Below are 21,449 nucleotides of genomic sequence, written 5' to 3' on the forward strand. Positions count from 1 at the left end.
AGTCCTTCCTCCCTTGTACTACCTTCACTGGGCAAATTCCCAAACTAGAGCCCTATCTCATGAAAGTGTGCTGGAGCTTGCTGGCCTATATCTTTTAGAGCATCACTTGAAATGTCCTTTCTCCCGGTGAAACATGATGATTATAGCAAGCAATGTGTTCATTTATACCATATGCTCCCAGCAAGAGGCAGTTTGGCATTCTAAAGCAAGAGCGAGTCCAGGTTCCAGTCCCCATGTCTTCTCCTATCCCTCCCTTACAGTACTTAGAATTAAGAAGGTGAGGGAAAGTGAAGAGAGGATGAGGATGCTTCTCCGGAGGAAGGGAGGGAGACTCTTCCAAGGAAATAAGAAATGTGAAATCAGACTTTAGTTCCAGAGAGTGACTAATAAACAGAATAGAACCAAGCAGCACCTACAGCACTGGTTTTCCTCTCAGCCTCAGCAAAACAAAGCAGAAACAATGACAGAGTATTTACACAGACTGCATCAGTGTCAAGATGCACAGCAAACAGAGTGGTGGAAAGGACACCGAACATATCTACAAGTAGTTTCCATCAATACATTTCTCCTTACCAGTGACTCCCAGGTGGGGGATGTAGTCAAAAAAGTTCCCTCCCCTTAAGAATCACTGATGGGGGAAGATGTTATTGAACTGAAAGGAAACTTGGGTGTGTTTGCTGAATGTTTAAATTTAAGATTCCAGAGTGGAGGTATAATTTGATTCTGCTTTCTAGAAATCAGAACAAAAGATAGTATATTTTCCAAAAAAGGGCAGAATTTGCATTTTTCAGACTTCTTATCCAAGGAAAGTTTAGTACATATTTTTATATAAGTAACTTAATAAACAATGCCTTTGACTATTGCTTGGTAGAAGATCCATAAATATTTTTAAATGATTGCTTTTCTGCAGTAACTCAATTTAACAATCCAAAACCATTGCATTTAATCATAATTTATCATAATTTAAAGATGTTATTTCTCCAGGAAACATAGATAATACTGATGCAGAGAAAAGGCCATGTGCCCATTGCACATAGAAGCCAATACTATGGCACCTGTTTTTGCAAAAAGAAAGGGTTTTATTGTCAAGGAGACAGGAGGCATGCTCAATTCTGTCTCCTCTCTGGGCTGTAGCAAAGGAATTTAAACAACCTGGGATAAGGAACTGTGCCCAGTAAAAGGGACCTGGTGGAACTGTGGCTACTTTGTAATTGGGAAGTTTCCAGTCTCTTCCTTGTTCTGATCTGCCCTGAAACTCTTGATGGCACCTCTTCTTCATAGGTCCCCAAGGTCCTGTTCTGGTTATTTGTGTTCCACTCAATGAAGACTTTTGGTACTGCCAGGCTCTCAAAATCTTTTTAAATCAAGTTGTAGAGTTCTGCACCTGTTTTCCAAAAACAGCTTGGACAGTTTTTAGAAACAGGAAATTTGCCTATTTACAGACCAGTTTCAGTATGGTCCGTCTAAATACCTTTTCTTATAATTTGGAGATAGAAATCAAAGGATCCAGGGGAATTCATACTTAACATATCCATTAGCCTTTTTTTTTTTTTTTTTTTTTTTTTTTTTTTACCAGATGGCTCAACTGTGCTGCTATAAAGTGCTGGAACAGGGTAAACTCTTCTGGTTAAAATTTCTGACATTGAATTTTCAATATCTGAAGTGATGGCTTCTGGTGTTATTCTGGTGTTGTTTGGGTATTGCATATGCAGGAGGCAGAATTAGTATTTTGTAATTTTAAAATGTTCTGGCCCATGGATAAGATAAGAGTGAGTCATATGAAAATTCTATGTTCTTATTTACTGATGAGATGGGAAAGTATGGTAGTGAAATAGTGCCCAAAACCTTCTTGCTCATTATGAAAGGTAAGTTTGAAATACCAAATTCTTTATGTGATTGTGTGTGTGTGTGTTTATTAATTTTTTTTTATTTTTACAGACTGCGTTTTGATTCATTGTACCCAAATGGGGTACAACTTTTTATTTCTTTGATTATACACAATGTAGATTCACACCATTCATGTAATCATACATACACATAGAGTAATACTGTTTCATTCTACTATCTTTCAGTCCCCACCCCCTCCCAGCCCCCCCACCCCATTTTCCTCTACACTATCCAAAGTTCCTTCATTCTTCTCTTCCCCCCACCACCGCCCCCCTCGTTATATGTCGTCATCCACTTATCAGAGAAAACATTCAGTCTTTGGTTTTTGGGGCTTGGCCTATGAAATACCAAATTCTTTAAAAATAAATAAATAAGGTTTTGCCTATGAATTGCCAGAGAGATGGTGTGGGTAGGGGAATGAAGAATAGAAACATTCTCAAAAATTGGGTAAGAGGTTGCTTTTGAGTCTATGTAAAGGAAATGAGTCCTGAGGAGCTGTTTAGATGAATAATTTGGTGTCATGGTGATGGGGACACACTGCTCTGTACAAGGGTTGACAATTCTGGCAAAGGGATATTCTGCTAAGGATTTTTTCACCTTTAGGTAACTGATCAGAGTTGTGTTTTTGTGTGTGTGTGGGTTTTTTTTTTTTTTTTTTTAAACTGGGGATTGAACCTAGGGGTACTTAACCCCTGAGCCACATCCCCCCACAGCCCTTTTTATATTTTATTTTGAGACAGAGTCTCACTAAGTGGATTAAGGTCTCGCTAAGTTGCTGAGGCTGGCTTTGAACTTTCAATCCTCCTGCCTCAGCCTCCCAAACCCCTGGGATTACAGACCTGGGCCCCCAACCCCAGCCTGATCAGAGATTTTCAAAAGGATGGAGTTACTGGATCCCAGCTTGGCAGAACTCTAGGAATATTTTTAAACTCATAAGATTTTTTTTCCTCCTACCATTTTTCTTAAGGAGAAAACTTATCAAGGATCTAAAAATTCCAGACTCTACTTTTATGATTGACTGAAACTGAGATTCTCTTCACCCCCCTACTGTTGAAAATCTAACTTGCTTGCTTATAACAAGATGCTCATTCCAATTATATGGAACTTTATCTCAAGAGATTTTATAGTTTTCCAGAAGTTTGTTTTAATCAAAGAAAAGGTAGTTTTACTGTAAGGTAGGCAAGACTTCACCCTACTAGGATCCCTGCCTGAACCTGAAAATTAATTTGACATAAAATAGGTAAGCAGAAGAAAATCATACAAGCAATATAAATTTGACAAGGTATAGAACCCCTCTATAAGAAAATGTAGATCCAAAGAAGTGGCAAAACCTACATACTTTTAGATTATGTTGAACAAAGAGAACCAAGTCTAGAAAAGTAAGTAAATTATGTGGGGAAGCTGAAGGAAGATAGAATTTTTTTTTTTTCCCTGTACCAGAAATTGAATCCAGGGATGCTTAACCACTGAGTAACAACCCCAGACCTTTTTTTTTTTTTTTTTTTTTTTTTTTTTTTTTTGACATAGAGTCTCACTAAGTTACTTAGGGCCTCACTAAATTGCTGAGACTGACCTTGAACTTGTGATCCTCCTGCCTCAGCCTTCTGAGTTACTGGGATTACAGGCATATGCTACTAAACCCAAGGTGAATGCCTGGGCAGTAATAACAAGGTCTGTTTATACAGCATTCTCTCAGCTATGACTCCCATTGAAGAATCTTACCTTTCTCCTGTTCTAGGGGGGCTATTTTTCACAGGGAAGATTTCATCTCTTGCTTCCTGGGAAAAATCAGGAAGATTTTCCTACATAAAATGCTTGTCAACTTCTACTGAAAAGGAAAAATAATTTTACTGAGATTTTGACGGGTATTACATTGAAACTAGAGATTAAATTGGTTGATCATTGACATCTTAATATTATTGCCTATTCTAATCTACAGACATCATTCTTATCTCCATTTATTTAGGTTTTTAATTTCTGGTTTACAGCTTTGGTTCAAGTCACTGCAATTTTAAAATGTTGCCTAAGATTTTAAGCCCATCCCTCCAGCCAGGCTTAGGGATCTAAAACTTGAAGTCTACAAGATCTCTCTGCTTTTGAATCCAGCCTGCGACTTCCCCTATAGCCACTTAGTCAGTCAAAGTCTAATGCAGGAGACCTGCCTAGTGGGGAGAACTAATTCTACACGAGATTACACCACAATTTCTAATGTCCTATGCTAACCCACACAGGGCTGGTAAAGATTTGACCAGCTCTCCTTATCCCTGAAGTTCTCTGCCTACCAACCCAAAACGTGAAACGTGCCAGTAATGAAAAAACCCAATTACTGGTCTCTAGTTACATAGAAACAGCTGGCCCATGTCTACAATTTCATTCTTTTAGTGGTCTTCAGCCTACAACTCTCTAGTGGCTTTAAGGAAAACGATATTTTAAAACATGATTCTTTTCTATTTTCTCAGTGTTACGGCAAAACAATATTGCAAATTTCTATATCCTATCTCTAAACAGAATCAAAATAGCATTTTTAGAAACTGAAATTAGACCTTGTGTTTTCATTTTTTTTTTCCCATGTGAGTCAGCCTATTAGGAGAAAGAGGAGCCTATAATAATTTTTATACTAACATGAAACACAAAAGCCTATATTTTAGGTTGCATAATAATTTCAAGCATTAAATTTAATCAGTTAGATCTTAATTTTTTTTCTTTCTTAGGGATAGCAAATCTGTTGACCGAGAATTTCTGATATATTTTTTTTCTTTTCATAGTATTTTGGATTTTGAATAATTGAACTTTCCTTGGAAATAATGTCAAAAGACTTACTAAAATTACAAGAACATTCACCTAAAGTTCTTCTGAGAAATGATCCACCACAAGTCACAGATAAGACATTCTTCATTGACGCTTCTAATCAAAGTCTGACTACCATTCCACTGGAGATCTTGGCATTAAAGGAATTAGAAGAAGTGCATTTGGAAAATAACCAGATTGAAGCAATTCCTCAGGACATTCAGCATTTAAAGAATGTCAGGATCCTCTACCTGAACAAGAACAAACTGAGGAACCTGTGCGTGGAACTGGGGACGCTGAGCAACCTGGAGGGCTTGGACCTGAGCTACAACTCCCTCCTCTCCTCTTCCCTCCCGGTTATTAGCTGCCTCCGTTCCCTGAGGGAGCTCCGGCTGTATCAGACTGACCTGGAGGAGATTCCCATCTTGATCTGCAAAAGCCTTCACCATCTCGAACTGCTCGGACTGACTGGAAACCACCTGGTATCTCTACCGAAGGAAATAGTGAACCAGATCAAACTGAGGGAAATCTACCTGAAGAAAAATCAGTTCAAGGAGTTCCCACAGGAACTCTGTGTCCTCTACAACCTGGAGATCATTGACCTGGATGAGAACAAACTAAATGCCATCCCAGAAGAAATCGGGAATCTGACGGGGCTGCAGAAGTTCTATGTGGCTTATAACAACCTAACCTTTTTGCCAGAGTCTCTGTGCCAGTGTAGGAAAATATCGGTGCTCGATTTGTCCCACAATCTCCTCCATTCCGTCCCGCATTCATTCAGTGAGCTCACGGGGATGACGGAAGTAGGGCTGAGTGGAAACCGCCTGGATAAGGTGCCGCGCCTCATCTGCAGGTGGACCTCGCTGCACCTGCTCTACCTGTGCGACACAGGCCTGTGGGCGCTACGGCGCTCCTTCAGGCGGCTGGTCAACTTGCGCTTCCTGGATCTCAGCCAGAACCACCTGGACCACCTCCCGAAACTGATCTGTTCGCTGAAGAACCTGGAAATCCTGGCGATGGATGATAATAAAATAGGGCAGGTACTGATTCCCTTCCTGGCTGTCCCATCCTCCTCTCCAGGGCCCTTCCTGCCCTAAGTTGGTGGATTTTGTGTGTAAACAGCAAGTCTGAACTGACTTTATGTGTTGCCAAAGGTATCCCCAAAGGGGGGGAGGGGATGCTTTGTATTATTTTCTTTTTCTCTAAAGAGCAATGGTAATCATAAATAGCATCTAATATTTAATTTGAACCTGTATGTGCCAGTCACCCAGTTAAGTATTTTACACCCAATATTTTGTTTAATCCTTACAATGACTTTTTGCCTTTGGTGGTACTTGAGGAAAATGAAAGGCAGGGAGCTGAATTTGTCCAAGGTCACAAGGTCCGTAAGTGATAGAGCAACCCAGAGCTGCTGGCCTCCAGGGTCTATAACAAAGACCACCTCCTGACAGGGTTTTCTTAAACGGTGGTACATCCATTTAGACCTAAATGTTCCCATTCATGAGAAACTGCACAAAGATTTGTTCCTAATCTCCCACATGTGCAGGCTTATGTGCTCAGATTGGTCATTTTAGCACTGTCGATAATCGTGAAGTATGGGAGACAATCTGAACGTTGGTTAATAAGGGATTGGGTAAATCAGCTGTGGCACATTCACAACATAGAATGCTGTACAGTAATCTCAGAACTGAAGCTATATGTGCCACGGTGAATAGATATCAAATTTTAATAATGAATACAAAGCTACAAAATTATTACATCCTTTGCACATTATTAAATTATCTGACAAAATTGCACATATATACATACATCCATATGTACACATACACACACATACGACGTATGTTTTATGGATATTTATATACATAATAAAAGTATATAAGTATAAATTGAAAGAAAAATCACTAAATTCTTGATGGTAGAGCTGCCTCTGGGAAGAGAACAGAAAGTCAATAAAATGGGGAAGGGATCATAAGGAAACTCAATTTTAATACTAGTATTTCATTGTATTTATTAAAGGATTTGTGCTGTGGGCATGCATGTGTTTGTATCTTTATTATTTCTTAATATCTGAAAATTAAAAAGAATAGAGTTGCTATTCCAAGCAAAGGACAAGTCTAGAGGGAGAAAAGGGAGATTTTGGAAATCAAAATCTGGAACCAAATGATAGTTCTGTTTTTCCTGGTCATGGACCCCAGTCTTACATATTCACCATAAGTTTTAAAACTCCTGAAACTTATGGATTTATATTTTAAATATCTTTAATTTGCAATTTCTAGAACATTTTTCTAATTGGTATGGAGTTTTAAACCTACATTTTGGTGGTAACTTGAAGTTTACCAAGAGAATCTAGAACTTAATCTCTACTGAGGTAGCACCCCACCTTAGAGGATTTTCAAGGTTCCATGATACATGGTAGACAATTCCCCCCACGGTGCCACCATTTATATAAGAAATTGTTTTTAATGGACAAGTCTTCCATTCCAGAGTTGAAGTGAAAGGACTCAAAACATAAAGTGGCTTGGGGAAGGATAACACATTAACTTAATTCCTATCAAGTCATGAACGTACCTAATCCTTTCTGGAGAAATTTTAAGAGGTCAGAATCACACAGACTGCTTGTTGACAAAGATAAGCCTTATTCAATACCAACAGTTACCACAAGTCAAACTGCACTGCAATGTAAACATGATAAATATTCTTACCTGGAACATGAAAATCTCCATGTGCCATTGCTTTTATCCTTCATTGTTCTTATGGCACATTTTGTGCTTTTGTTCCTCCTTCTAGAAGAATCTCCTCTTAGGCTAATTCTACCTGTAACCTCCAGTGCATTTCTCTCTTTAATGACACCTGGCCTTCAAACCAGCTTCTCATTTCTCTCACCCCAAAGTCTCAGGTAATGGGTTTCTGGCTCTCGAAGCCTAACCAATAGCTTCTATTTGCCTAGGTGGATAAAAAAATAGCTGATGTTCAATGTATACCTAGATGGATTTAATTTGTACAGTACAAATAAAATAAAATTTTGGGAGAAAACCAAAACAATGTATTTAACATCAAAATGGTGTAGCTCAATTATAATGTCAGCAATCACTCCCCTCCACTGATATTCTGTAGATTTGCCCTTCATCCAGATTTATTTCCATTATACTTTAATATATGACTATGAGAATCTAAATACTGGATCCTTTAAAAAAATTCTGAACATTCAATATGCTTCGAAAAAGAAAGCTAAACCTATGAGTTAACTAAAACAGCAATAAGATCACTAGGTTAAAATAAAGTGATTGAATTAAAAAATATTTTCCCATTGTTTTTTATTGCACTGAACACAGGTGTTTTCTTCTCCTTCTTCTTCTATTCCTCCTTTACTTCCTCCTCCTTCTCCCCCTCCCCCTCCTTCTCCTTCTTTTTGGTACTGGGGGTTGAACCCAGAGATGATTTACTACTTAGCTACATCCCCAGTCCTCTTTATTTTTAATTTGTTTTATTTTTAAATGTTTATTTCAGGGTCTTGCTAAGTTGCTGAGGCTGGTGTGGAACTTGCTATTCTTCTGCCTTAGCCTCCTGGATTGCTAGGATTACAGGCATGTGCTACATCATCCAGCATGCAGGTGCTTTTTATGAAAGGAAACCAAAGGACTGATGAAGAAGTTTTAAATAACCAAGGAGAAGACCTTAAACATCAATTTCTCTAAAGACTGACTTATCCAATTTTTTGAAGTAAATAAATAGCTGTGCATGGCGGCACATGCCTGTAATCCCAGTGGCTTGGGAGGCTGATGCAGAAGGATGGCAAGTTTGAGGCCAGCCTCAGCAAGTTAGCAGGGTCCCAAGCAACTTAGCAAGACCCTACCTCAAAGTTTAAAAATTAAAGAAGAAAGGGCCTGGGAATGTGTCTCAGTGGTTAAATGTCCTTGGGTTCCATCCCTAGAGGTAATAATAATAATACTAATAATAATAACAACAACAATACATTTTTAAAAATAAATAAATAAAACTGAAAACATTTATTAAGTATTCTAGGGAAAATGAAACCATACCATATGCACAAACAAAAGAAAAATGTCTTCTGGAAGATTCCAGATGTGTGAAACTTTTATAGATAAGTTGTTCATCTGGTGGGCTTCTTTTTTCCCCATAACTGTGAGTGACCTGTTCACCAATGATCTGTCTCTTCTACCCAGCTGCGAGGTGTGAGGGAGGGGGAGCTGAGCTGAGCTGAGGTCAAACCAGAATGGAAAGCAGGGTGGCAGATTAGGGAATGGGTGGGAAGAATGTCCCAGGGCTAATGCAGGGAACTAGGAGGAAGGATTTCCTGGTCAGGAATAAAACCAAATAAAGGACCGTGTGAGAGGCGGATGAGAGACATAACTGGGCTTTTTTCTTTCTACAAGAGAATCTGTAACACGGTCAATAGGGTGATTATGTCATGTATATTTTAAGAATGAGATTTTTTCCACAAGGTTCAAGAAAGCCAGAAAGAGACCAATTGGTGAACATGATATTGATGCAGATTATGATTTGATGAAAGAAGGGAATCTGATGCTTAGAGGTATTTGCTGAAGGTAATGAGCTTTTCTAAGTTGCTAAGTTGCTTAGGAGGTGATGAGTAACTAGGGGCTGGGTGGCTAGTTACGGAACATATGCAACCAGTGTATTACAGTGGTGGCACAAAGAAACTCCCTACAGACTTCCAACCCTGAAATCCTGACTATGTGTGAGATGCCCACCCGTTACCCATATGGAGCACATAAGCTTTAGTATTCACTGGAAGGCAGAACGTGACAAGAGAGGGTCTTTTTTTTTTTTTTTTGGTGGTACTGGGGATTGAACCCAGGGCCTTGTGCTTGCAAGGCAAGCACTCTACCAACTGAGCTATCTCATAGCCCACCCCATAATAGTCTTCACCAAATGCTCCAATTGGAAATGGTATGGATGCTTCCAACTGAAATTTCAACTGAGGTTTCAAAATTGCTCAATTAAAGCTTTTAGGACCAGATGTGATGGCACATGCCTGTAAACCCAGTGACCTGGGAGGCTGGAGCAGGAGGATCACAAGTTGGAGGCCAGCCTCAGTGACTTAGTGAGACCCTGTCTCAATTAAAAAAAAAAAAAAAAAAAGGGATGGTGAGATAGCTCAGTAGAAAAGCACCCTGGGCTCAATCCTTGGTACCACAATAGATAAAGTCTTTACAGAGAAGGATGAATCACATTACTAAATTTATCAGTTCCAGTAACTGAATTTATTAAGAATTAATTATCATTATAATACAAGTATAGTACTTTTCCTTTTAAAAGTGTCAGGCACTTACCATACTACAGTTCATAAATCTGCAATAAAGCAGGTTATAATCACTCAAATTTAAAGTAGTGCATAAAAGTGAAAAGCAGTAAGGTTGCAGGAAAAAAAGGTGGAATTTCAGACTTATGTCTACTAGTAAATATACTGTGTGGGCAAACTTTCCATCAGTAGAAGATGCTGACTGGTTCTACTTTTTGTTTAGCAATCTACCTCAAAACCACAAGTCCCATTTATTTTCTGACTTAAAAGTAATCGTAACTTGGAACGTATCTCTTTGAATACTTCTAGTTGCCTTCGGAGTTGGGCTTACTTTCAAAATTGAAGATACTTGGACTATCAGGAAATGAGTTCTCTTCCTTTCCGGAGGAAATCTTTTCTTTGGTGTCTCTAGAGAAATTATATATGGGGCAAGACCAGGGATCCAAGCTTACCCAGGTGCCAGAAGACATTGGGAAATTGCAGGTAAGCTTCCCCAAATGAAGAGAGAAGCACAGGCCACTTACCCCTAAATAAGGGGCCTAAGAAAACACAAGGTGCCCCACAGACTGGGTGTGGGATCCTCCTTACTAGATTTTCAGTTCCAAACAAGCAGTCATTTTCATGCTTTGAGGTTTTCACCGTCACTGAACAAACCATCCAACCTGATGATCGCTGGCGGGTATGTCATGCCATACTTCTTTCCACCTTTTGGTTGTGTTCCATTTGGAGAAATTGAGTCATGCCTCTTTCTAATTCATTTGCATTTTGGTAAGTAACCACCTGAAAACTGTACTGTTTTCAAGCTGAAGTACCTACCATACTAACGACACAACGAGGGGTCTGCATTCTGGTACAAAGGATTCCCTCCAAGAGGCAGTGTGAGCGCCCTCCCTGCATGGAGATGAGCAACTTATGTTGCACCAGGTTCAGGCTGATGATGGGTCCATAGTAGTGTGCTGAATCCCACAAAAGTAAGAGGATAACTTCATTAAAAGGAGGCTTACTGGCATCTCTTTATATATTCATCCTTTAAAGGACTGGGTGTTTTCATGTTTCTGTTGTTGCATCCTTAATAATAATAAAGTAGGTAGGTGAGTGCAGTGGCACATACCTGTAATCCCAATGATTTGAGAGGCTGAGTCAGGAGGATTTGAGGCCAGCCTCAGCTATGTATTTTGAGACAGTGAGAACCTGCCTCAAAATAAAAAATAGAAAGGGCTAGGGATATAGCTCAGTGGTAAAGCAACTGTGGGTTCAATCCCCAGTAGAGATGATAGATAGATGATAGATAGATAGATAGATAGATAGATAGATAGATAAACAGACAAATAGATGTGTGGGCTACCAAATAACCCCCAGTCATGGAACTGAGCAACACGGCATGTATAACAGGTAGTCCTCACTGTGACAGAGAAGTCCTGCTCCTAATTCCCCATTCCTCTACCCTATGTTCATAGAACAACTTTTGTCTTCTAGCTTCTTGTACCTACCACACTCATAGGGTGAAATGCAAACACTAAATTTTTAAGCAGTAAAGTTGTAAATAGTTATTGAACCCAATCCCATTATCAGTGCATTTTGTCTACTTCTACTTAGATAATGTTGGGGTGATAGTGGAAGCAATCACAATTCTGTCACACTGCTGTGGATAACTAGTTATAAAAAGGAAGCAAATGATAAATACAGTTAAATTGTCCATACTATTTTTCCATAAAGTTTTAGTAAGACAAATTTCCCATAATTTCTTTTTCCTGCATAAATGGAAACTAAATATTTATTAAAAATAATTTTAATTCTTGATGTTGGGCCTTCCATTTTTTCCCCATTGATCCCAATGCATGATTTCCCCATTTATTCTCAATGCATGATTGAGAGTGCAGGGGCACTCATAGGTGATTTTTGTTATTATAATTCATTTTTCAAGATAAGGATTATTATGGTATACTGTCATGCTATTTCAGAGTCTTAAAGAACTTTATGTAGAGAACAATCATCTGGAGTTCCTGCCTGCATCCTTGGGGACAATGCCTAACCTGGAAGTTCTTGATTGTAGGCACAATTTGCTTAAGCAACTCCCAGATGCCATTTGCCAAGCACAAGGTAAGGAAACTTAGTAGACCCACACCTAGGAGAGTTTGAGGTCAGCATTCCTATGATGATTGTCTTCCTTGCCTTACTAAAGATCCATCTTGGTGCTTGGAGAGCTGAGCCCAGTCCCATTACCTCTTTGCAAGGCTCACTAGTGAGTGACATGGGAGAAGTCAGGTGCCCTAATTCATGAAGTTAAGAGTCTTGCACAAATTGGTTGTAATTTGAGTTGGAAAGAGAAATTAATAGCAACTGCTAAGAAAATCAGCATACATATACCTACCATCAGCAATAGTTTACTGAATACATACTCTATGTCAGCATTTAGAGTTGGGGTCCTGCAGTAAATTTTTATCTAGGACACTAAGTCACTTGAATAAAAGGAAAAGTATTGGCACAGAATGGTGAAATCAAGAAGGAGACTTTTGCAACTATATAATTGACTTGGAAAATCACATATGATTCATACTTGAACACCCAAACGAACCAGGCATGATCATGCACAACTGTAATCTCAGCCACACCTGAAAGCCTGAGATAGGAGGATCACAAGTTCAAGGGTAGCTTCAGCAACTTAGTGAGATCCTCTCTCAAAATAAAAAATAAAATATAAATTCAGACCATTATAGTATGTTTACCATTTTGATAACAATTTTATGTGCATGTATCTGTAGACCTGCATATGCCTAGGTATTTTCTGTATCAAAACAAACAAAACAAAACAAAACCCAAGAACCCAAACAAAAATCACCCAAATATTTTCCACTGGGCTAAATTATTCTTTACCTGCACACCCGTCCATCCATTGAACCACTCATCTGTCTACCTATCCATTCATCCATCCATCTACTTAATAAGCTTTTGCTGAGCACCTACTGGGACCAGATGAAACTTTTTTGCCATACTATGATGAATCTCCAAGTTTATTGGCATATTTTCAAACTGTGTCTGTTCAATGAAAGGAGGTGACAAATTATAAAAGTGGAAGTCATCTCCTGCATACTAGACATTCAAAAATCAAGATCAGGTGTGGGACATAGTACTCCTTAGAAATGCTTCTGACAATATTAGTGTCCTGTCCTTGGTCTTTGGAGGTGTGAAAGATTCTAGAAAAATTTCAGTGTTTACTCTCTTCCTGTCCCTAATATTTATTTACACTAGCCTAAACACTTCCTGTTGTTAGAAAGAATACTTAGTTTGCCTCATTAAATCAGAGGCCTCTTGTACATGGCAGGAAACATTTTCAAAATAACTGGACTAACAAATGCACATTTGATTTTGCCTGCTCTTTATAATGCCTATGATTTACATTATTTTCCCTAAACATTCAGTCTCAGGACAAAATTTCCTGTATTTATCTTTTCTTTTGGTAAATCAAGTAGAGAAAAGTAGCTGAGTTTGTAAACCATTTGTCACGGAGTATAATTTAAATAAAATTTTTCTCTCCTCCCTCCTTAATACTGAGTGGTATCAAACGTTTTTCATCTCTACCTATAGGATCAATGAAACACTGCATTTTGGTGATTAATTTACATTTTTCCCCCATTGGGTGAGGTTGAACATCTCTCACAAGTTTACTAGTCATTTTTATCTCTCTTTCAGCGAACGGTTTAAGAGAGTTCCTTGCAAAATATAGATTTGGACCATTATAGTATGTTATCATTTTGATAAAGTTTTATGTGCATGTATCTGTAGATCTGCATGTGCCTAGATATTTTCTGTAAAGACTCACAGAAATCAGGTAACAGTGGTTCCTTGTGGGACAGGGTTGGTGGGAAAGGGAGAATCATTTTTATACTTCCTTGGCTGCTTTTGTATGCATACATTTTTATTATATGAAGTCACTTTTATACCAGCAAGTACACATTCTTCAAAAAAAATTTTGCTTATTAGCTTGAGAGTGCTAAGGAAATGACTATGGGAGTCAGAGGGCCACATTCCACTGTCTTTATTGACTAGACCGGGCACATCCATGTTTCCACACCTGGAGAATAACCAAGGCTGGTGGGCTCTTGGAGTGTCCCACCCAAAGGCACACACAGCCAGGTTTTCCAATATTCTGCTGAGCTAAGAAAGAAATCTGAGGGCAGTTTTTGCCAGTGAGCCGTCAGTTGGCAACTGCTGCTATAAAATAAAAGCAAAACCAACCAAATGTAAAACCCCAAAGACATCCACTCTCAGAAGGATAAGAATATCCAATTACTGAATTTCTACTTTCTCTATTATGAGGAGGAAAACACATAGAGACAGACCTTTTATTAGATGATATGAAAATATTTGTCAGTTCTTGTACATCCATGCTCTGATTCTTCTTACAGATGCAGAGGTGGATCCCTCAGACACTGGGCAGGTTTAGGAGCCAAGTTAATGTTGCTGTTCTTAAAATCACCATTTGACCAAGTTAATTGGGTAACTCCCCTTTACTTACACCACATAATTACTCTTCTTTCTTTTATTTATACACATTATTATTATTATTACTATTATTATATTTATTTATTTATTTATTTATTTATTTATTTATTTATTGTGGTGCTGGAAATTGGACCCAGGGCCTTGTGCAGGCTAGGCAAGTACTCTACCACTGAGCCACATCCCCAGCCCAAATCATCATTTCAATCAAAAATCTTTCTAGACTTGAAAGAGTTGCTGCTGGAGGACAACTTGCTCACCCATCTCCCAGAGAATTTAGACTACCTGGTGAACCTTAAGGTTCTTACACTGATGGACAACCCAATGGAAGATCCCCCCAAAGAAGTGTGTGCTCAAGGAACTGAGGCCATATGGGAACACCTTAAGGAAAACAGAAGAAAGAAAATAATGGTCACAAAGGTAAAATCAGCACAGATTCTTGTTAACATATTTGCAGTTGCTTTGGAGGGGGTCTGGTGTTAAACCAATGATGGATTTTTCTGTGGAGATGTTCTTTACACATCTCTACCTTGTCCTATTGGGAAGAGACGCATATGTACTTTTATATCCCCATGAAATTTTTGAAAGAATTTAAAATTTCAGCCCTCGTAATTTTGTTCTGTATGTCTCCTATTTCTTGTCAAATAAGAAATCAATACACAAGTAAAGGAAACCAAAACTTCAAATCCCGAGACAATCTAAAATTCTTGGACTATTTCACTTGAGTGAAAAAAGCTTGTATTAACAAAGGCAGAAAGATGAAGGTGAAAAATTAAAAATGAAAGCATTTGTGGATCAGAAGCTCAGAGACCAGAGTTTTGTTCGGCTAGGACTAGGGTTAAAGGGCTAAGAGTCTTGTGATCCTGCTCTTGCCCATTGAGTCCATGAGGCCTAGAACACCCCAGGCAGGCCAGGAGGGTGTCCACTTCAGCCAGTGCTCTTTCTTTCAGTACGGGGGATTGAACCCAGGGTACTTTACCACTGAGGGTATACCCCAGCTCCTTTTGTTTTTTATGTTGAGACAGAGTCTCACAAAGTTGCTCAGGATGGCCTCGATCTTGAAATCCTCCTACCTCAGCCTCCCTAGTTGCTGGCATGACAAGCCTGTCAATGTTCTTCATTCTTCAACTGGTTCAAGTCCTCCATCATTTCATACCAGCGTGACTATGTTAGTCCCCTGTCATCCCTGCTTCCACACCCACTCCCTCTATAACATGCCTTCCACTCAATAGCCGAACAAAGTCTGTTAAAGTAGATTGGATAGCACTACTCTTTGCTGAAATCAACAATACTTCAATTCACCTGGGGTAAGAATCAAAGTATGGTCTGAAAGACTCTTTATCAATGGTCCTCAACCCTATCAGACTTACTTTTATAAGAAATATTTTGTGATATCTCCTTTTCTCTTCTAAAATTAGATTCATAGAAAATATAACCTACCAAAACACATAATTTCAGTAAATCAAAATAAATTACAACATAAAGAAAATTTGCAATTGTATTATAAATTATAAGGTAATTTAGAATTTTATTATAAATTATAAAGTTATAAAGAAATATTTATTTCAAGGTGTACATACTCAGAAATGACTATGCTGGAAGAATAAAAGTCATTTTATTTTTTATTCATTACTTTCTATAAGCATTTTGCACAACCATGTATCCTTTTGCATATTTTTAAATTCATATTTAAATGTTTTGTCACAAAGTTTAAATCATTAAAAAGGATGAAACTTCCAGTGCATTTTATTTTTTAAAGTATTTTTTAGTTGTTAATGGACCTTTATTTCATTTATTTATATGCAGTGCTGAGACTTGTGCCTCACACATGCCAGGCAAGTGTTCTGTCAATGAGTCACAACCCCAGCCCCTCCAGTGCATTTTAAATGTTAACATTTTAGAATAGAGCTATTAGATCAATATTTTTAATGTACCCAGTGAAATCTAAATGTCATTATGATTTGCCAACAACGATTTACAAAATACTTGGATAAAGTCTTATTTTATAGACAGAAATTTTATATAGTATTCTTTTTGGTTTTGAACCTGCATTTCTATTACACTTTCCCTCAGAGTTGATACTAAGGTTATATATGTATTTTTTATTTTTTATTTATTTATATTTTATTTTTAAATTTTTTTTAGTGGTGCTGGGGATTGAACCCAAGGCCTTGTGCATGCAAGACAAGCACTCTACCAACTGAGATGCCTCCCCAGCCCCTATATATGTATTTTATTATATTCTTTTCTGGATTTTTTTTTTTCAGTGCTAGGGATTAAACTCATGATATCACACATGTAAGGCAATGTCTTTACCACTGAGCTACGACCCCAGTCCTTACTCTTTTTTCTTTTTGGTACTGGGGATTCAACCTAGGGGCACTTTACCACTGAGTTATGTCTCCAGCCCTTTTAATTAATTAATTAATTTTTTAAAAATTCTATACCTGCTAGGCACGGTGGCATATGCCTGTAATCCCAGCAGCTCACAAAGCTGAGGCAGGAAGATCGCAAGTTCAAAGCCAGCTTCAGTAACTTAGTGAGGCCCTAAGCAACTTAGTGAGACTCTGTCTTGAAAAATAAAATAAAATAAAAAATAAAAAGCTCTGGGGATATGGCTCAGCAATTAAGTGCCCCTGGGTTCAACCTCTAGGATTAAAAAAAATTTTGAGACAGGATCTGACTAAGTTGCTGAGAGTCTCACTAAGTTGCTGAGACTGGCCTCCAAATTGCAATCCTCTTGCTTTAGCCTCCCTGTCACTGGGATTACAGGTATGAACTACCATGCCTTAACTCTTTTATAGATTCTCTTTTTGTACAGGTAGGCAACAAATAGTTTATATGAATTCTATTTTAAAATTCAATATTTTTCTGTGAATATCGCTTTTAATAGTTTAGATCATCATATTACAATTATTAGTAGTATAAAATCATCTAAAAGAATATATCACAAATTTTGATAATTGTTAGACATATCCAAATGAGAGGGACTTTCTTCACTTTGTTTAGATAATCATGCATAAATATTATTAATTACTAGAATGGGACAGGTTTTATCATGGATTCTACTCATGCCTCTCATGATGAAAGTCCTGAGAATCTTGTTCACAAAGATGAATTGCTGAGAATGGAAGATTTTTTGTTGTTATTTTGTTTTTAAATAATAATGCCTCACACATTTCTGAACTTCCTCCAGACTTATTCACCCAAAAGGAGATAGCGTCTTAGCTGACCTATCAACTAGTCTTGCTTCTATTTTCTTGAAAGCAGAGTTGGAAACCACCTGTCTTGGGAGAGGATCCCTCAGTCCTTGTGCCATTTGTTTTCCCAATGTCTATTCAAGTGCTTTGGGTTGTTCTTTTTCTTGATACCCCAGGCATTTCTAGTCCAGGGCAATGCTTCCTAATGAATCAAAATGTGTCTGTAAAAATAAAAAAAAAATTTTTAATAAAAAAAAAGAAGAATGCAAGTTGTGCCCGTTCTCTGGAAAGAGCCAGAAGGGCAATGGTGAGGGGGATACACAGTTTTATTCCCAGGCTGATCTTAGGAAGGGGCAAAAGGGAAGTTGAAGTTCAAGAGATGGATTGCCTTCAGCTACTCATGACTGCCCCCTATGAGCCAGAATACAGATCACATGATCAAAGACTGCTTAACCTCCAAGAGAAGTCCTGTTATGTTTCCAAAATGCCTCTAGAGGGCACTCTGTTCCCTAAAGAATCACCACCCTGTTTTCACTCCTCATCTCTCCCCAGTTGACTTAATCACAAACTAGATCCTGAGTGTTTTTCCGGGAACCAAGCATCGCCCTCCCTCCCCCAGATATAGGCAAGATTCTGGTCCTCACTTCATTGTCTTTTCTAAAGTCCTCTGACCATAAAGAGTCCTTCCTTGATCTACCTTACATCGGGCAGCATAGCCCTACCCTCTCATTCATTTAACCAATAAATATTTATCAAGTTTTTACCGTATCCCAGGCACTATCCTAGGCACTGGAAATATGTCCATGGACAAAACAAATATTTCTGTCCTCATATTGCTTAAAATCTAGAGAGAGGGGAATGAATACAGGAAAAAACAAAATGAAATTTTATGCTGTACTAAAAATGATAAGTGCTGTTGGAGGGGAGATAAGTTGAAACTTGGGAGAACTGGGATTGCCAGAAGTAGTTTGAATGTGAACAGAGTGTTGATTTACAGGAGATGGTCAGGGTAGGTCCACAGAAAAGATGGCTGCCTTAGTCAACCAGGGCTGCCTTAAGGAGTACTGTACTCAAATGGCAGAAGTGTGGTGGGAAGCACAAGGTCTCTGATGTCTCTCATAAGGACACTGATCCCATCCTGAGGGGCCCACTCTCATGACCTCATCTAAGCTCAATTAACTCCCCAAAGCCCCTTCTCCAAATAGCACCGCATTGGCAATTAAGGCTTCAGGATCTGAATTAGGAGGAACACAGTTCATTCCATAGAAATGACAATCAAGCAAACACTTGAACAGGAGGCCCACGTGGCTGGGAGGGAGTGAGCAAGGGAGAGACGAGTGAAGGGGTCCAAGAGGTCATAGGAGGGAACAAACCAGATAGGGTCTTGAAGCCGTTGGAAGGGCTTTGGCTTTGATTTTGGAGAGAATGGGGACCCAGGAGGTTCTGAGAAGAGTCTACTATGAGAGGAGAGGTTTTCCTTAGTGAGTGGAAAGGCATAGGTCTCAGGGAATAGAATCCAGCTCCAGTGGGATATTAATATTTAATTGCTGTTTCCCAAATGTGTAGAACAGTACTTTTTTTTTTTTTATTTGCTTGACTGACTGATTGAGAAAGATAGAAAATAAGGTTTGGAATTCTAGTCACCTCCCATTCTGTCTGTCTTTAAGACCGCACACCAGAATAAGAGATTTAACAATCTCCAGTGTATCATTGTCTTAATCCATTTTTTGTTGCTATAACAGAATACCCAAGACTTGGTGATTCATAGAAAATTTATTAATTTTTATTTGGCTGATGGTTCTCAAGGCTAGGAAGTCCAAGAGCAGTGGTATCTGGAAAGGGTGTCATAAAATGGCAGAAGGTGAAAGGGCAACTGAGCACATTCCAAAGAACACAAAACACGTGGTGGTCTTGCTTTGTAACATTTGTCTCTTGCTGTCACTAACGCAGTCCTGGAGAACAGGGACTGTGTGTTAAACATGCATGACTCAACAAGTTTTAAAGATTCCATCACTTCTCAAGGTCATTACATTGGGAATCATATCCACATGAGTTTCAGATGGGACAAACCAAATTAAAACCACAGCAATCATGACATCAACGAATACTAAGTTTGGGTTTACCTTGTTTGCAGATCCAGGCATGGTGGCGTGGAACCATGGTACGGAAAGGATTGGGGAAGTATGAAGAACTAATCAAAGCACGAAAGAAAGGAAAAACATCTCCAAAAGATAAGAAAGGAAAGAAGGCTGAAAAAGGAAAACCTGGAAAGGGAAATAAGAAATAATTCTATAAATTAATGAATTGAGGTAATGAGCCCACCCTAATGGATTAACTAGGCAAAATGTCCAGGAATCAGATGCCTTCCATACTAAAACTTATAGAATTATGGTTATTTGTAATAATAAAAGATTACTACTTTTGCTGAATTATTCATGGATAAAATAATATGACACTTGGGAATGGCTTCAAAATAATATGGGTGGCGGAGTAGAAATTGGCCATAAACGAGCAACTGTAGAAGCAGTGATGGGCACATAGGGGTTCATTTTACTATTCTGTCCACTTAAAAATTTATTTTGAAAAAATTATAGATGCACAGGAAGTTCCAAAGAAAGCTACAGGTAGGTCTAAGCACCCTTCACCCTCCCTCATTGCTGACGTCTTACATAATTATAATACAAAAATAAATCTAGAATGACATTGGTACAATCAACAGAACTTTTTCAGATTTCTTCTGTTTATACATGTACTGGTGTGTGTGTATGTGTGTGTGTGTAGTTCAATGCAATTTTGTGACATGAGCTTTGTATAACCACCACAATCAAGAGACAGAATTGCTCTTTGCAAGTCTCCCTTGTGCTGTTCTTTGGTAGTGACACCCACCATACATACCTCAATTCCTAACCTGTTCTCCATCTCTAAACTCCTGTTATTTCAAGAATGTCATATAAATAGAATCACACAATTTGTAATTAAGATTGATTTTTTTTTTACTTAGTATAATCCCTAGTAGTTCATCCGAGATATTGCATGTATCAAGTCTATTCCTCTTTGTTTCTGAATATATTGCATAGTCCTGCTGTTTCTTTAAGCAGTCATTCATTGAAAGATGTTGGATTCTTTCCAGTTTGGGACTATTACAAATCAAGCTACCATGAACATTCATACACGGGTCTTTGCATAAGCATAGATGTTTATGAAATTCATGGGATTGCACAGGGAAAAGAATATCATATTACCAAAACATGCACTTCTACAACCCTCAAAACCACTCCATCCTGATGACTTTCTTCTGAAGTAGTACTTATTTAAAATTTGCATGTTTTCTAAGCCACGATTGCAATCCTAATTAAATTGTAGCAAGAGAAAAGGAAGACACAATTTGATTTGATGGTATCAGAACAGAAATATGAAGGCAAACATCTCGGCCCTGCAATGACTTTGATGCTTATAGTAAAAGAAAAACGAAACCAAAAAAAATTGGGGGGTGGGGTGCAGGGGATTGAACTTGGGGTACTTAACTACTAAGATACATCCCCAGCCCTTTGTATTTTTATTTTGAGACAGGGTCTTGCTAAGTTGCTTAGGGCCTCACTAAGTTGCTGAGGCTGGCCTCAAACTTGGAATCCTCCTGCCTCAGCCTCCCAACTTGCTGGAATTATAGGCATGTGTGTCACCACACCTGGCTTCAAGAAAAAGTTTTCAAAAATTTCTTAGAGCAACACAGAAGCTTTTATTAATAAACTAGTAATAAGAAATGCCCAAATGTTAGCACTTTGTTTTAACTA

The 21,449-nt window shown here is 38.4% G+C and overlaps 2 protein-coding genes across 2 annotated transcripts in view; one reads left to right on the forward strand and one right to left on the reverse strand.

Annotated features, from left to right (window-relative positions):
- Positions 1-21,449, reverse strand: part of LOC124993592 (protein NLRC5-like) — a 128,006-nt gene that overhangs the window by 30,423 nt on the left and 76,134 nt on the right. The gene's annotated exons all lie outside the window — the stretch shown is intronic.
- On the forward strand, positions 4,677-19,945 carry Lrriq4 (leucine rich repeats and IQ motif containing 4). Its single transcript, XM_047564971.1, has 5 exons — positions 4,677-5,714; positions 10,268-10,441; positions 11,920-12,058; positions 14,682-14,878; positions 19,793-19,945. Exons 1-5 carry the CDS (start codon positions 4,692-4,694, stop codon positions 19,943-19,945), a joined length of 1,686 nt encoding a protein of 561 aa, XP_047420927.1. The 5' UTR covers positions 4,677-4,691.

The sequence above is a fragment of the Sciurus carolinensis genome, chromosome 9 (assembly GCF_902686445.1).
Source record: "Sciurus carolinensis chromosome 9, mSciCar1.2, whole genome shotgun sequence".
Taxonomy (NCBI): Eukaryota; Metazoa; Chordata; class Mammalia; order Rodentia; family Sciuridae; genus Sciurus; species Sciurus carolinensis.

What these genes read in the sequence shown, in the direction of transcription:
- Lrriq4 (XM_047564971.1), top strand. Translation starts at nt 4,692, where the DNA reads ATGTCAAAAGACTTACTAAAATTACAAGAACATTCACCTAAAGTTCTT. An exon ending in TGCCATTTGCCAAGCACAAG is followed by an intron (nt 12,059 to 14,681) that starts GTAAGGAAACTT and finishes AAATCTTTCTAG; the next exon opens with ACTTGAAAGAGTTGCTGCTG. An exon ending in AGAAAATAATGGTCACAAAG is followed by an intron (nt 14,879 to 19,792) that starts GTAAAATCAGCA and finishes CCTTGTTTGCAG; the next exon opens with ATCCAGGCATGGTGGCGTGG.